This window comes from Globicephala melas, chromosome 4, assembly GCF_963455315.2.
Source record: "Globicephala melas chromosome 4, mGloMel1.2, whole genome shotgun sequence".
In the NCBI taxonomy this organism is placed as follows: domain Eukaryota; kingdom Metazoa; phylum Chordata; class Mammalia; order Artiodactyla; family Delphinidae; genus Globicephala; species Globicephala melas.
Window position 1 is genome coordinate 9,012,847 of NC_083317.1, and position 14,249 is coordinate 9,027,095.

General features: G+C 50.4%; 1 protein-coding gene across 7 annotated transcripts in view; it reads right to left on the bottom strand.

Moving 5' to 3' along the window:
* DOP1B (DOP1 leucine zipper like protein B) overlaps window positions 1-14,249 on the bottom strand; it is a 109,965-nt gene that overhangs the window by 64,198 nt on the left and 31,518 nt on the right. For all 7 annotated transcript variants that reach the window (XR_009563659.1, XR_009563658.1, XR_009563661.1 and 4 more), the window contains exons 3-9: window positions 12,017-12,198; window positions 11,476-11,646; window positions 5,765-5,954; window positions 3,922-4,020; window positions 3,449-3,572; window positions 1,421-1,530; window positions 692-806 (exon numbers count right to left, since the gene is read on the bottom strand). Coding sequence is in view for 3 of the 7 variants with exons in the window: in XM_030880857.2 (XP_030736717.2) it covers window positions 692-806; window positions 1,421-1,530; window positions 3,449-3,572; window positions 3,922-4,020; window positions 5,765-5,954; window positions 11,476-11,646; window positions 12,017-12,198 (991 nt within the window). In the remaining 4 variants the exon portion in view is untranslated. The remainder of the gene's footprint in view (window positions 1-691; window positions 807-1,420; window positions 1,531-3,448; window positions 3,573-3,921; window positions 4,021-5,764; window positions 5,955-11,475; window positions 11,647-12,016; window positions 12,199-14,249) is intronic.

Genomic DNA, 14,249 nt, shown 5'->3' on the forward strand with positions numbered 1-14,249 from the left:
TCCCGTTGCAGAGCGCAGGCTCCGGACGCGCAGGCTCAGCGGCCATGGCTCACGGGCCCAGCCGCTCCGCAGCATGTGGGATCCTCCCGGACCAGGGCATGAACCCGTGTCCCCTGCATCAGCAGGCGGACTCTCAACCACTGCGCCACCAGGGAAGCCCCAGTTTCTTTTTTTTTAAAGGAAGGGAGAGAAGGTCACTTTCCTCAATGGGTGCCCAGAGGACCACGGTATATAAGGGGCGACCCTTTTGGAACTAGAGTCTAGTTCAAACCCTTTCATTTGACAGAGGGAAACAGTGAGGCCCAAACAGCAGAAGGGGCTTGCCCAGGGTCACAAGGCAAGAAGATGGAGGAACGTCCCCTATTTGCTTCAGAATACAATCAAGGCTCAGTTGAAGAAATGATTTGATTGAAGAAACGTTCTCACAAGGTCAGTACTGTATGTGCCCTACAGGCACGCGCGCAGACGAGCACAACAGCTCAAAGGTATTATAATTTCTTCACAAAAACGTTCAAGTAATTGTGCAAAACTTTTAAGTGGTGCCCAGATGATGAAAACTGAAACACACAGCATGACTAAACTACTTCAAGATTCGGAACTTCCAAAGATTAAAGTGTATTCTAAATAACACGTTGATTGTATCTCACCGGCGTTTTAATGGTGTATGATGGTAAAGCTCATCTAATGTTACCTATTTCTGGCTTGTCAAGCAGACTGGTAAGGATGCGGAAAGGCTTCAGGTACATGTGGTGGCGTTCCTCTACGTCAGCATCAGGGAACTTCTGGTGCAGTATCTCAGCCAGACCCTGTTTTTTTTTTAAAGCCACATATTAGGGTATTATATAAAGTACAGTATGACCTTATTGGTTGTTCTAGTTGTTAAATGCTCTGGGATAGAAGTAAAAGCAGTCATGCAGCACGAGGTGACTACAGTCGGCCCTCCATATCGTGGGTTCTGCAGATTGAAAATATTCGGGAAAAAAATTCCAGAAAGTTCCCAAAAGCAAAACTTGAATTTGTCGTGCACTGGCAACTAATTATATAGCATTTACACTGTATTCTACAACTATTTACAAAGCATTTACATCGTAAGTAATCTAGAGATGGTATCATAGGTAATCTAGAGACGGGTTAAGGTATGAGGATGAGTATAGGTTACATGCAAATACCAGGCCAAGTTATAAATATAAGGGACTTGAGCATCTGTTGATTTTGGTATCCATGGGGGTGGGGTGGGGTAGGGGGCTGCTGGAATCAATCTCCTGCAGATTCCAAGGGACAACCATACACGAGACTTTCCCAACCGTGTACCAAGGAACAGCCCCCCTGTCTACTTCTGAGGTCCCACAAGGAACTCCACTGAAGAACCATGGTCAGGAATGCCCTGATTGGGATCTACTTTCCAGAAATGCTCCTTTACCTCAACTAAAAGATCCTTGGAATATTTCTCAAAAAAATACGAGGACTGGTCTTCATAAGAATTTGAGATTTCCGATTCCGGCACAATGGTATTTCCTTTAATATCTGAACCTATAAAAGAACAAGCACCATGAGCTGTAAAGAAATCTATACATTTAAAGTACATCTTATTGTGCAAAGGTCTCATGCTCTGACATTTTTGTTTGTTTGGGGTTTTTTTGTTTTTTGTTTTTTTTTTTGCGGTACGCTGGCCTCTCACTGTTGTGGCCTCTCCCGCTGCGGAGCACAGGCTCCGGACGCGCAGGCTCAGCGGCCATGGCTCACGGGCCCAGCCGCTCCGCGGCATGTGGGATCTTCCCAGACCGGGACACGAACCCGTGTCCCCTGCATCGGCAAGTGGACTCCCAACCACCGCGCCACCAGGGAAGTCCCTATTGGTTTTGTGTTGTTTTGTTGGGTTTTTTTTGCTCTGACATTATTAAAAATACAATTCCTCCAACAGAAAACCAAAATCAGATCCAGCAAAACCGAGACCTATTTTCTTCTGACAGTGGTGGGCCAGGGATCAGACAGGCAGAACTCCATCTCAACGGGCATCAATTTAGTTTACCCCAAGAATTCATCCTGAGTGTCTTTGACAAGTGTGGTTACAAGGATCTAATAGAATGAGTATCATTTTTAAAAACCAGTATTTATTTGTATGGCACTACATAAAAAATCAAGGTATTCTCAACCACATGCCCTCATTTTGAGCCTTGGTTAAGTCTCTAAGGTCCTCAGGGCAAGGAACAGCATCTTTCTAAGCAGAGAGTCTGGACCCCTGGGGTCGTGGCTAAGCAAGTCGGAGCCGGTCCTGTCTACATACAGTGCGCCGAGCCCCACTGGAAGGCAGCCATGCATTTAACAAAATCATCCTTTTAACAGAAATGCTCAAAGAGCCTGTGAATATCCTTCTGGAAACCCTTCTTCTGTGCTATGACTTCTGGAAGTTTTACAACTAGGGGAAGAAAGGTTAAGAGGACTTTCTGACATTGGTATGGGAAGATCTATGAGGGTTGGAAAAAAAAAAAAGCTGAGAAGCAGAGGATTTTTAGGGCAAAAAAATACTCTGTGTGACACTATAACGGTAGACGCATGTCATTATACCTTTGTCTAAACCCACAGAATGCACAGCACCAAGTGTGAACCCCTGTGTAAACAGCCGACTGTGGGTGACGATAAGGTATCAGTGTAGGTTCCTCGACTGTAATAAACGTGCCACTCCAGTGGGTGATGCCGGTGATAGGGTAGGCCGTGCTTGGCGGGGAGGAGGGAGGAGGTGGGAACTCTGGACCTTCCTCTTAGTTTTGCTGTGACCCTAAAACTGTACTAAAAAAATAAAGTCTTTCTAAAAAAAAAACTATGGAGATTTTTCACAATCGCTCTGTAAACCACCTTCTCTTAGGTACACAGACTTGGGAATTTTAGGCCCTGTGATTTCCTGGACTTGTCCCCCTGAAGCCTTCCATCCAACCAACAGTCAACGGCTCTTTTCCTACAGGTCTGCAGTCTGTTCACAAGAACACATGCTCATAGAAACATGAACCAGGGTTCTCATGCTCTTCCAAAGTCATCCAAATATCTCCCGAAATGTGTCAATGCCACAAACGTTCCCATCCAGACAAAACTTTCTTTTACATATATTCCATGTTTCTGCGTTTTCTCACACACAGTCTTATCCCATGAAACTCCTCCCTGAATAAGGCTTAGCCATCATTTTGTTGTCTTTCAAGCTTCTTAAAATGGAATTCGGTTAACATTTAAAAAAATCCCATTACTTCTGTTTTTTTATGTAACAGCTGCAAAATAACCAAAGCTGCGGGGCAGGCAGCAGAACTCAGCTGACCAGTGCCAATTCAGTCACCGCGTTATCTTTCCACACTTTGTGATTCAGAAATGGATCAACAAGATTGCGACTTTATTCCAAAAATCAGCACTCAAAGGTGTCACCTTAACTCTGACTTTTCAACTCCCACGTATTACTCAGTACCTAGTAACCACGCATAAAGCCTTCTGTTCAGAGACATATCTCTTCTCAGGAGGGTCTGGGTGGCGGCCGAGAGGATGTGCACCATGTCGGATCTGAGCAGGGGGATGGCTCTCTCGTTGGAATCCTATGAGGAGGAAAGAGAAAACTATACTGCAAGGAGATGACATAGTAAATCGCGGGCTTTCCGACACGTGACCCCTCCTTACCAGTCTACAAAAGCTTTATCTTAAAGAGGCGGTTCTCAAAAGGGGTTGGTTTTTCACACGCTGCCCAGGGAAAGAGGCTATTCAATTTTCGCTATGGAAACACCACCCTCACAGAAATGACCGAGGACCCTGAATGGCTGAAAGCGAAGAGTGGTCACTGAGTGGCTGCCCTCCCCTCCAGACGAGACGGCTCGGACCTCTCCCGTCTACCCCACGGCCTCAGGAAAGACCAGCGACTCCCCTCGAAGAACACAAACGGCTTTTTACCAGACAGGTATAAAAAGGGAAGAAGAACAGGACAATCTCCAGGTTATTTCTTTGCACCAGCACGTTTGAGTCCAGCAGGGATGCACATAAGGACTTTACCTACAAAAGACAGAAAGCCACGAACATTTCATGCCCGAGACACTGGACATCGTTTGCAGGCTACTCTTTATAGTCATAAAAATGAAAAAAACTTTTCCTGGGAATCTTGAAACCACCGTGTTATATCGTGTGGAACAGAATAATAAGATCTAAATATGGGAAACTTGGTTCTAGCTCCAGACGCTAGGGGGCGATGTGTGACATCGGGAAGACCTTCAGCTGCAGCCCTCACTGTTCCATCTCAGAGACGGAGGGGTCTGGACCAGATCGTCAGATTCTAAGACCTCAAATTCTATAATCCCAGAAACAAATACATTTAGGTTCCAACAGGAACTTTCAGCTACACTAAAACTTCAAAGACAGTCAGTCAAATGGACTCCAAACCAATTAAGCAGACATTTTGGGTGTCTTTTCTGAGCATAGATAGATGTAATACAGCTGCATAACAGATAAGAGCCATAAGACAAGTGGTAACAAAAAGCTATGAGAACCGGGAAGAAGAGAGGGAGAGATCTTTCAACTGGGGAGAACAGTGAAGCTTTGGGGGTGAGCTGAGTTTTTTGTAATACAGGCAGGAGATTCGCTGAGACGGGGGAGAGGAGGGACAGGCCGTGAGCGCAGGACGAGGGGCTGGCTGGAGCAAAGACAGCATCACAGACGTGCCAGGCCAAGCAGCCAGCTCTGGGAGTGTACTGGGCCTGAAGTGGAGAGTGAAGCATCTGGTGAGCTGGGAGCGGACTGTTAGAATACTCTTGAGGATGGATTTTATCTCCAGGAAACAGGTATTTTGCAAGCACAGTACAGATCTGAGCAAAGCTATGTTTTAGCAAAGTGAATCTCTTAGCAACCAAAAAAGGACTGGACGGGGAGAAACCGGTTAGAAAATTACATGATGGTCCAGGAATGAGACCTAAGAAGCTGAGGCAGGGCAGCGAAAACGGAGAAAGAAACGAAGTGGTACTGACAGGGCAGGGAAGAAGGGAACGTGACTACTGAGGGTCTCCTCTGCCCTAAGCAAAGGTCCTTTTCATCACTCTTTTCCTCTGAGAGCCCCGTGAGGAAGCTGAATTATTCCCACTTTGCAAAGAGGAACGTACTCAGAGGGGTAAGTAATCAGTGCAACTTTGTTAATGACGGATTCAGTTTCCGAACATTTTAACTTCAAAGCCTTGGGTCCACCACTAGGTGGCGACAGACTGTAGGCCATTAAACAAATGCTAAGTTTGGAAAAAGAGAGAAAGATCTGGGAAGTTCCCATTCTTCAAGGTCATGAGAAGGCAGGTCGCTGCCTGGGAAGAGGGGCCTGGGCACGGACAACCTAGGTGTGAGCGCAGCCAGAGGAGAGGAGGGCGGCAGGGATGACGGCAGCAGCTGGAGCGAGCCTACTGTGCGGGCAGTGGGCGGTGTGACAGGGGCAGGGGAAGAAAACGAGGCTGTGGCTCAACAGCGGACCCCAGCCAGGCTCCGCGGAGCGCCGTCGACGGCCACCCGTAACGTGGAAGCTGCGGGGCCTCCCGGAGGGCCCTCCTCGCGTGAATACACAAACGTGACGCAGGTGTTAGAAGCCTACACCGCCTTCGCGGCTTACGCAGGGATGCGGCCTCCTCGCCTGCCCAACCTCAAAGCGCCTCTGCTTCCCGCTGCCCCTCCCCTCCCCTCCCCCCTCCCCCGCCCCGTGACCCTGGTGACACCAGTGCTGGGGAGCCAGCCCACCACGCCACGCCACGCCACCGGGAGCACCCACCGTGAGCTGGTAGTCGGTCCCCAGCATGTACTTCTGCTCCGTGCCGGGCGAGCCCCGGCTGATGTGGCCCACCACAAAGAGCGAGGCGGGCAGGCGGATGGACGGGTTCGCCAGGACGCTCCCCCAGAGGGCAGCGTAGAAGACCTCCCTGCCCACCACCAGGGACAGCCTCAGGAGCAGCGCGTCTGTCCTGTGGGCGGGAGATCATAGAATTAGGGCGCATCCCGCGGGCTCTCACGGGCGCGGCTCTCTCTCCCTGGCCGGGAAGCACCATCTTCCTCCTCATTTTGAGATGCTGCCATCTCTCGCCCTTCTGTGTTTGTCCACCTGCTGGCTGTCACTGAAACTGAATTTGCTAAAACAAACATGTCACCGAGGGGTGCGGCTTCTTGGCCAGGAGGCAGCATCTGACCGGTTGTGTCACCCTGTGGCAGAGATCCGTCTCCGCCTCCGGCCTTGCTGCGGATGCCGTGGCGCTTACATGGTGCTTACAGGTTCCACTGCCCAAAATGGATGAGCAGATCAGCCACTCTGTATAAAAGTAGGAGGAGTCATTTAAAAAAAAACAAAGGCTGGCCTTCCCTGGTGGCGCAGTGGTTGAGAGTCCGCCTGCCGATGCAGGGGACGCGGGTTCGTGCCCCGGTCCGGGAAGATCCCACATGCCACGGAGCGGCTGGGCCCGTGAGCCATGGCCGCTGAGCTTGCGCGTCCGGAGCCTGTGCTCCGCAACGGGAGAGACCACAACAGTGAGAGGCCCGCGTACCGCAAAACAACAAACAAACAAAAAACAAAAAAACCCAAAGGCTAGTGTGACTGATTGAAGACCTAAGTAATGATAAAGACACCCCCGACCTAAGCACAGCCAAAAATGTGCCCAGTGACACCGGATTTTAGAAACACTGGGGACAACATTCCCCTGGGCCTCCTGCCGCACGGCACATTCCAGAAGGTCTGGAGCCGACTTCCCATCACTCTGCCCACAGCACCTCCATACACCGGCTCCCACTCCAGGAAGCCCTCCTGCGGACGACCAACATTTATTCGCCTCTTTATCTTTATCCAGGTCTCCCGTGACACGACGTCAGCGATTTCACGGCCGTCCTCACAGAAGCAGCAGCATCAGTGGGTGCGGGCTTGTTTTTCCACTGACACTGACCGAGGCCTGGCCCTTCTCCGCTCGGGGTGCACCTGCAGCTGACGGGGCACCTTCCCGCCGACTGCGAACACAAAGCTTGCAGGCCGGGTGATAGCATCTATCGATACGACAGCGGAGGCAAACTCCCACAAAGGGATTTCACTTGCACAGAAGTGAAACCTCTGTGCATTTCAGCTCTCAGCTATGGCAGGGAAAAGGGATGCAAATGTTGTGAAAATACCTGAGAGTCTTTGAGCAAAAACTCAGCACAGGAGAACAGCTGATGCTGAGGCCACACAGCCACCGTCACCACTAAGTCTGCTCTGCTGGCTGACACCCCCCAATGCCCAGATGAGCGTCTGACACACACCTGAAAAAACTGTCAGATGAATGCCACTCTTTCCCTTTTACTATACACCAAACTGTTTTCAGCTTACTTTTTAATAACCACTTCCGTGTATATTAAAACATTTCATACAAAAAATGCCTACTACCTTTTGATATAAAAAATAAATTTTGTTCTCCCTAAACCTAGTCTCCTTAAGCCTTCTTTTTGACTCATAAAATATTTGTAGCAAAAGATACAGAGAAAAAAACAAAATGAAGAAGCACAAGTAACACCCAAATGTTTAGAAGAAGGACACAGAATGGTTTAGTGGCTAAAGGTACCGATGGGTCTTCTATCAAGGCTGAGCAAACAAATAGAGCTTATCGTTGCCCAGCTCTGAAAACAACCAAATAAAGGCCCTAATTTGGGGCAGAAGCGCCATTCAGCAGCTGCAGTTACAGTAAGTCGGGCAGATGGGTCACTGTGTCCTCTGGACAGACAGCATGATCCTGAGCTAGGGAGAGATTCCCACAGCAACAGAGTAATTTAGGAAGCCCCCGAGTGGCCTCTCTCCAGGATCCCAGAAGACCACCGCTTAGCTAAAACCCAACGCAAACACGACAATGCACGCACTGCTATCACATCCCCTTTGACTAGGACAGCATATCCCCAAAGTACGTTCCACGGAACACTGGCCACTTGGGCTGTTCCACAGTAGAAAGGTTCCACTGTCCAGGAGCCTGGGGAATGCCACTTATGCTATCCTTTCTTCAATAGTTACAGAACACTGGCTAGTTTTCTTTATTAAAGAAACACAGCTTTATATATAAATATAAAGATTCCCATTTTATTCTAAAAATTAATGGATATTAAAAATTGAAATGATGCTACAGGTCCGAAAATGGCAATGATGACAGGACTTTGCTATGGAGAGCAAAGTAAAGAGCAAGATAACTGGGGTTAAAAACTAAGTAACTTTCTACTAAATAAGAATTATTCATAGCACCTCAGTTGTGAAGTTCCAAAGTAAGTGTGCAGTTTAGTGTCCAGAATGGTAATCTTTTCTACTTAAAACCAACAATCAACAAAACAAAACACACACACCAACCCCCAATCCCTACTCCTCCCGTCCTTCCTCAGCCACCCTGGCTGCTGCTTTCGTGCCCCCTGCAAACACGACCCCATTCTAACGACACCGACACGCTCTCCTCTACTCAACTGATAGCAGGTGAGGGACACAGGCTGTGCGCCGTGAGCCCCAGGCGCTGCACGACTCTGGCCTTGCGGTCACTTGCCGAATGGACCCTCGTGGAAAGCTGAGCTGTCCCAAGACCGAACAGCGCGGGGTGTGACCATCTGAACAAGCAGGGCAGTGACAACAGCGCTCTGCACCACCATAGTCGGATATGTGTCAAAGAAGGGGGGGAAAGCTCTAGACCCAGCAGAGCTCATCATCATGGTGCCTGGAGTCAGCCAAAAGAAAGGTCAATAAATATTTTTCAATTACTATCTAAATTGGGCTTTCTCAACCTCTACCCTGTGGCCCCCTGGGGCTGGACGCTCCTGTGCTGTGGAGGCAATCGTGTGCACTGTGGGAAGTTCACCTGCACCCCTTGCCTCCACCCACTAGATGCCGGTAGCACCCTCCCCGCCCCAGGTGTAACAACCAGAAGTGTCCCCAGATATTGCCAAGTGTCCCCTGGGGGACAGAAACCACCCCGGGCTGAGAGCCACTGATTTAAAGGCACATCTCTGGGGAGCCGGGTTTTGCCTGCTTTCCAACCATTGGAAACCTCCACCTCTCCTCCGTCTTCTCAGAACAAGAGTGGAGTATTCTCCCGCCCCCAATACCACTAATCCTGTTTTCTCCGTACAGCAAAACACAGCAACCTGTGTGGCTACTTCTTGGGCACTTTAAGAAAGGAATTCTGGCCAGGAGTGATCTGCAGACATCAAAGGGTTATTAGAAAGCCAGGGGGAATAACGAGTCCTAACACTGGCCAAAATTTCCATTCCCTTATGGTTCACTGACAAGAACAGATCAGGAACTGTCCCCGCCTCCACAAGACCCCTGAGTCACCCGTCCTCACCAGCCCCAAACTCACTCACTCACCCCTTAGCCTTTTCCACCACCTTGGACATCGCGACCCCCCACACCCAGACCCCCCCCCCACTTCCTGTCTCTGCAGAGTATTTGCTGGGGTCGAGGGTGTCTGACTCAATTCCTATGCACGTTGGGGAAGAGTCGTTGCTGAACTCTCTCAAACTGACACGGATACGTGCGGTCACCCGACTGCCGTGCTCTGAGACCACACAACCCTAGACCAGCCTCCACCTCGGAAGGCCAGTCACTCCTACCTCTGAGGGCTGCAGTCGCCGGGCTTGGCTTTCTGTCACACCTGCCTCTACTCAGTGGTTCACGCAGCTTCACTGAGCTCTTGGTTCAACGTCAAGAGATCACAATGTTGGGAGAAAACACCCGTGTTAAGCAACTTCAGCGACTGTTCAAATGAACATTTGTTTATCAACTAGGAGAACACAGGACAACACCCCAACTACTGACATGCTCCTGGTGTGATTCACTCTTACAGATTAAAAAAACTGCAATATGCTTTGGGAGCTGATGTGTTCATCTTCAGATGATGGGAAAAAAGCATTTATATACACACATCTGTTAGGAAAACATGACTGGATCAGAACTCCAGAAAGAGCCTGAGACTAAGAGTCCAGAAACAGAGTCTGGTAAAGGTCCTCTTGTTGACCCCATATGACCCTGACTGTTCCCTTACGCACACACCTACCCAGCCCCTCAGGGCATGGTGCGAGGTTTAAAACAGCAATGAGACAGGCCCTGCCTCCCAGGGAAGTGGATGCTAGTGACTCAGTGCACCGCCGAGGTGGATTCCCCCCTGGGAAGTGGATGGCCACCACCTGCCCTGTGTGAAAGCTCCCAACGGTCAAATGCACATCCAATCCCAGCACAGATGCTTGTGACTTTAACGCACCCTTGGTCACCAGCGACTGTCCCACAAACCATTCTGATTATTTGGATTGACCGTGAGGTTCCACTCCACACCCCCTGCACCCTCCGGTCGCTGCCGACACCAAATAGGCCAGGGTGGCACGGCCGGGGCCTCTGGCCTGGGGAGAGTTCGAGCAGCTTCTTGTGTAGTCAAGTGGAAACTCTTGCAAGCACACAGGTTTCTAAACCTCCCAGTCAGGCTGTACGGGGGCTCTGACAATGGGTCCTATGAACAGAAGTTAATCACTGCAGCAATCACTCAGAATAGTTGATACGCTGGAAGTGAGTTCTCACATCACGATTCTCCAGAAGAACAGGACACTCTGTACACTCAATCTGAATGGATACTGCCTCTCTCCTCTCTCCTGTTCCTAAGCAATGACCAAAACAAACACACACCACTGCACGAACTTTTATGCGTATGAGTTGGACAAATTTCTCCAAGGTGCTTCTGAAACTTGTCAAAAGCTATCCTGCTTAGCCTCACCCCTTTTTGAGCTTATCCATCAATGAAACGTGGCCTTGCTTTTTCACTTGGAAGCTGCCTCGTATAACAGGAGGGAGGAGGACTTCAGAATGTGACATATGGGGAGTAGAAGCCCATCTCTGCTGCCCACTGACTGCGACTCCAGGAAACTTTCTTACCTTCTGACCCTCACCTGGAAGTGAGGTAATTCCCAGGCACACACGGTATTTCGTCAGGCGGAGACCGTCACAGAAATGTAAACATCAACCCGCCCTGCTTCATGGCTCTCTGCACTTCTGTCCCCGTTTCCTTTTTTTAAATTTTTTTTATTTATTTATTTTTGGCTGCGTTGGGTCTTCGTTGCTGCGTGTAGGCTTTTCTCTAGTTGCGGCGAGTGGGGGCTACTCTTCATTGTGGTGCACGGGCTTCTCATTGCGGTGGCTTCTCTTGTTGCGGAGCACGGCTCTAGGCGCGCAGGCTTCAGTAGTTGTGGCACGCGGGCTCAGTAGTTGTGGCTCGCGGGCTCTAGAGCGCAGGCTCAGTAGCTGTGGCGCGCGGGCTTAGCTGCTCCGCGGCATGTGGGATCTTCCCAGACCAGGGTTCGAACCCATGTCCCCTGCATTGGCAGGCGGATTCTTAACCACTGCACCACCAGGGAAGTCCCACTGTCCCTGTTTCTTATACAGCAGTGAAATAAAATACAAACCGCATGGGCGGCCCACCTGGATGGGCACAGCCGTCAGCTCTGGATGAGACCCACCTGTCGTAGATCTCCGAGCCCTCTTCCAGGCCGGGCAGCAGGCCGATGATGAAGGCCTGGAGGCTTGGCAGGAGCAGCTTCTGCAGCGGGAGAAAGTACTTCTCGTACAGGCCAAGCAGCACGGGCCTCACCGACATGGCTGCATGTGCCAGAAGAGGGAACAACCCACAGCTTCGGGACAGAAAAAGGGAGGGGAGGGAAAATGAGACACGTGCTCAGAAGCTCCAAGCGACTGGCCAGCCCAAGGGGGTTTTCAAAGGCAGCCAGCCAGCCATCCACACTGGTGGTGGAGGTGCTCGCTGGTCAGGAGACGGTCACCATGAACTGCTGGCCCAGAGCAGGCGGTAGGCAGTACGCACGTTACTCTCCGACTTAGAGAAAAGTCAGGGAGGACATACTCCAGGAGGTGAGCCCTGGTGACCTCTGTGATGGCTTTGTGGTGAACTGACACACCCCTCTGTTTATCGTTTTCTCATCTTGTGAACTGAAATATGGATTACTTGGGTAATAAAAAAGTAAAACGGTGGGGATGCTATCGTACCTGTATAGGAACAAATCCTTGGCCAGCCATTTGGTCCCCACAATTTTAAAGATAATTTCATAGGTTTCTAGGGCTTTTAAGTGCACACCGCTGGGCAAAGCAGGATGCAGGCACTGAGCTAATCTCTTGCTGATGATGAGCCGTCTTGGCAGCAAGGAATACCTCAGGTTACTCTGGAGAGCCTGGAAAACAAGAGGAAAAGCACGTAAGGACGAAAGCAGTGACACTGACTGTGGAGAGGACATCTGCCGAGGCCAGGAAGACACCAGCAGGCCCTGGTGTGGCTGTAAGAGGTGGGACGTGACAGGACAGGAGGACAGAGGGACTGCGCGGGAGGGCTTGGGGCGGGGGGCCACGAGCCAGCATCAGGGACACGGGGCCGGGAAGCCCCCAGCAGTGAAGGGAAACCCTGCATCCCTTCAAAGGGACTCTGTCCCTGTCAGGCCAGTTTCTGATGGAACCGTGTGCTTCTGTCTGGGGAAGCCTCTAGTCTACACACGAGACTAAGCAGAACACAGACCTCCCGTCCCCTCTTCCGTGTGCCACGGAAGCCCTGGATTTCCCCATCATTATCCCAGCCTGGCTGCACAGCCAGGTGGCCCTGAGTGTCTGGGACACACCTATAGGCCATGACTCCTGCGTCCTCACCATTCAGTTCCCCAGGAGGGAGTCAGATCCCTGTTGGCATGGAATGACAGTCCCCCCGAGCTGGGCCTCCGCCAGCAGGACACAGGCCTGGCCTGCGCTAAAGCATCCCTGGGCATTGGCCGCATCTGAGAAACACGGTCGGCGGATTTCTTGCTAACAGGGCACCTCCCTGTCGGGAGTAGGTCAACGCCGTTCTTCACGGCATCGAGCGACCACACGCAGAGCACTGGGTGGGTCCTCACGACTCAATCTTCTATACCAAGTGTCTGTCATTGCAGTGAAACAATCCATACAAATATTTACTGAAAGCCGACAGGGTAAAGTCCACGCTTCTTAAAAAGCTGCTCAAAGGCCTCCACGGTGCGACTCCTGCCCGATTCACCGGCTCCATGTATTAATGCTTCAGCTTCAAGCTTCCTAAGAGCACAGGTCCACCTGTGGCTCCTGCCCGCCTCGTGCAGGCTCTGCCTGAACGTTTTCCTCATGGGAGACTCAGCTGTGCACCCAACTCACCGAGGCAGAATGGTCCCCAACTCTAGGCGGGGAACACGTTTATTTGTGCTCCACCCGGTTCCAAGTGCACATGTCACCGACTCGCGTGCGGTGCTAATGACCATGAGCTTCAGGGCTGAGCTCGGTGGTGAGCTATTTGGATCTGCACCCAAGATCTTCCTCCTCTGCTGTTCTCGGCCCTCTGCACCTGCCTCCTACAAGGCAGGCATCCCGCAAGACCGTCACAGGACGTGTGTCAGAACCGCTGCCCCCGGACCATGTGGTCTTAGGGCCATGACAGCTTTCTTCCTAGGAGCGAAGAAAATGATCCCCCTCTAAAACATACACTGCTCTCTGTAACTTCTCAGGGACCCAGGCTAGGAGGGGTTTCAGCTCACGGAGGGGTCTCCGTGATCTTAGAGGCCGGGAAAGAAAACCCACTGGGCTTTGAGTTGACTTCTAAAGCCTGTGCCAGAAGGGACACATTATTCCATTCATCTCCCTGGCCAGGGTAAGTCACGGTGCCACGCCTATGTTTAAAGGGGCAGAGAAATGGGATCCTGCATAATGAGGTTATGGAGGAGATAAAAGGAAAAGAAGCAAAATAATATTTTCCATCAGAAGCATGTGGTCTAATTGAACTCTCAAATTCAATAAAACTACAACTAAAAAACCAGCTATACCTAGAGGTCGTCAAGAAATACCTTATACTATTATTTGTAAGAGTCTGATAGCTTAAAACAAAGGGCAAGCCAACAAAATAATTTTTTTAATGTGCTCGTGTCAAAAAGAAAAATTGAGGAGGTAACCTGGAAACACATGCGGGTAAGAACTGAGGTGTCGAGGAAGAGAGGAAACGACTGTGGGAAATGCACAGGAAAGAGTGCGTTTTATTATGGACATTTTCAAACATACAGAAAAGCAGGTACAACAGCAAAGTACCCATCACCCAGTTTCAACAAGTATCAGCTGGCCAGTCCTGACGACACAGCTTTTAGGAAACCATGTCTGTGGCTCACTGGCTTAGCGATACTGCAGCTGTGGGCTTTCTCCATGACCTCAGAGGAGAACTAAGCTCTGTCCTCGCCTGTTA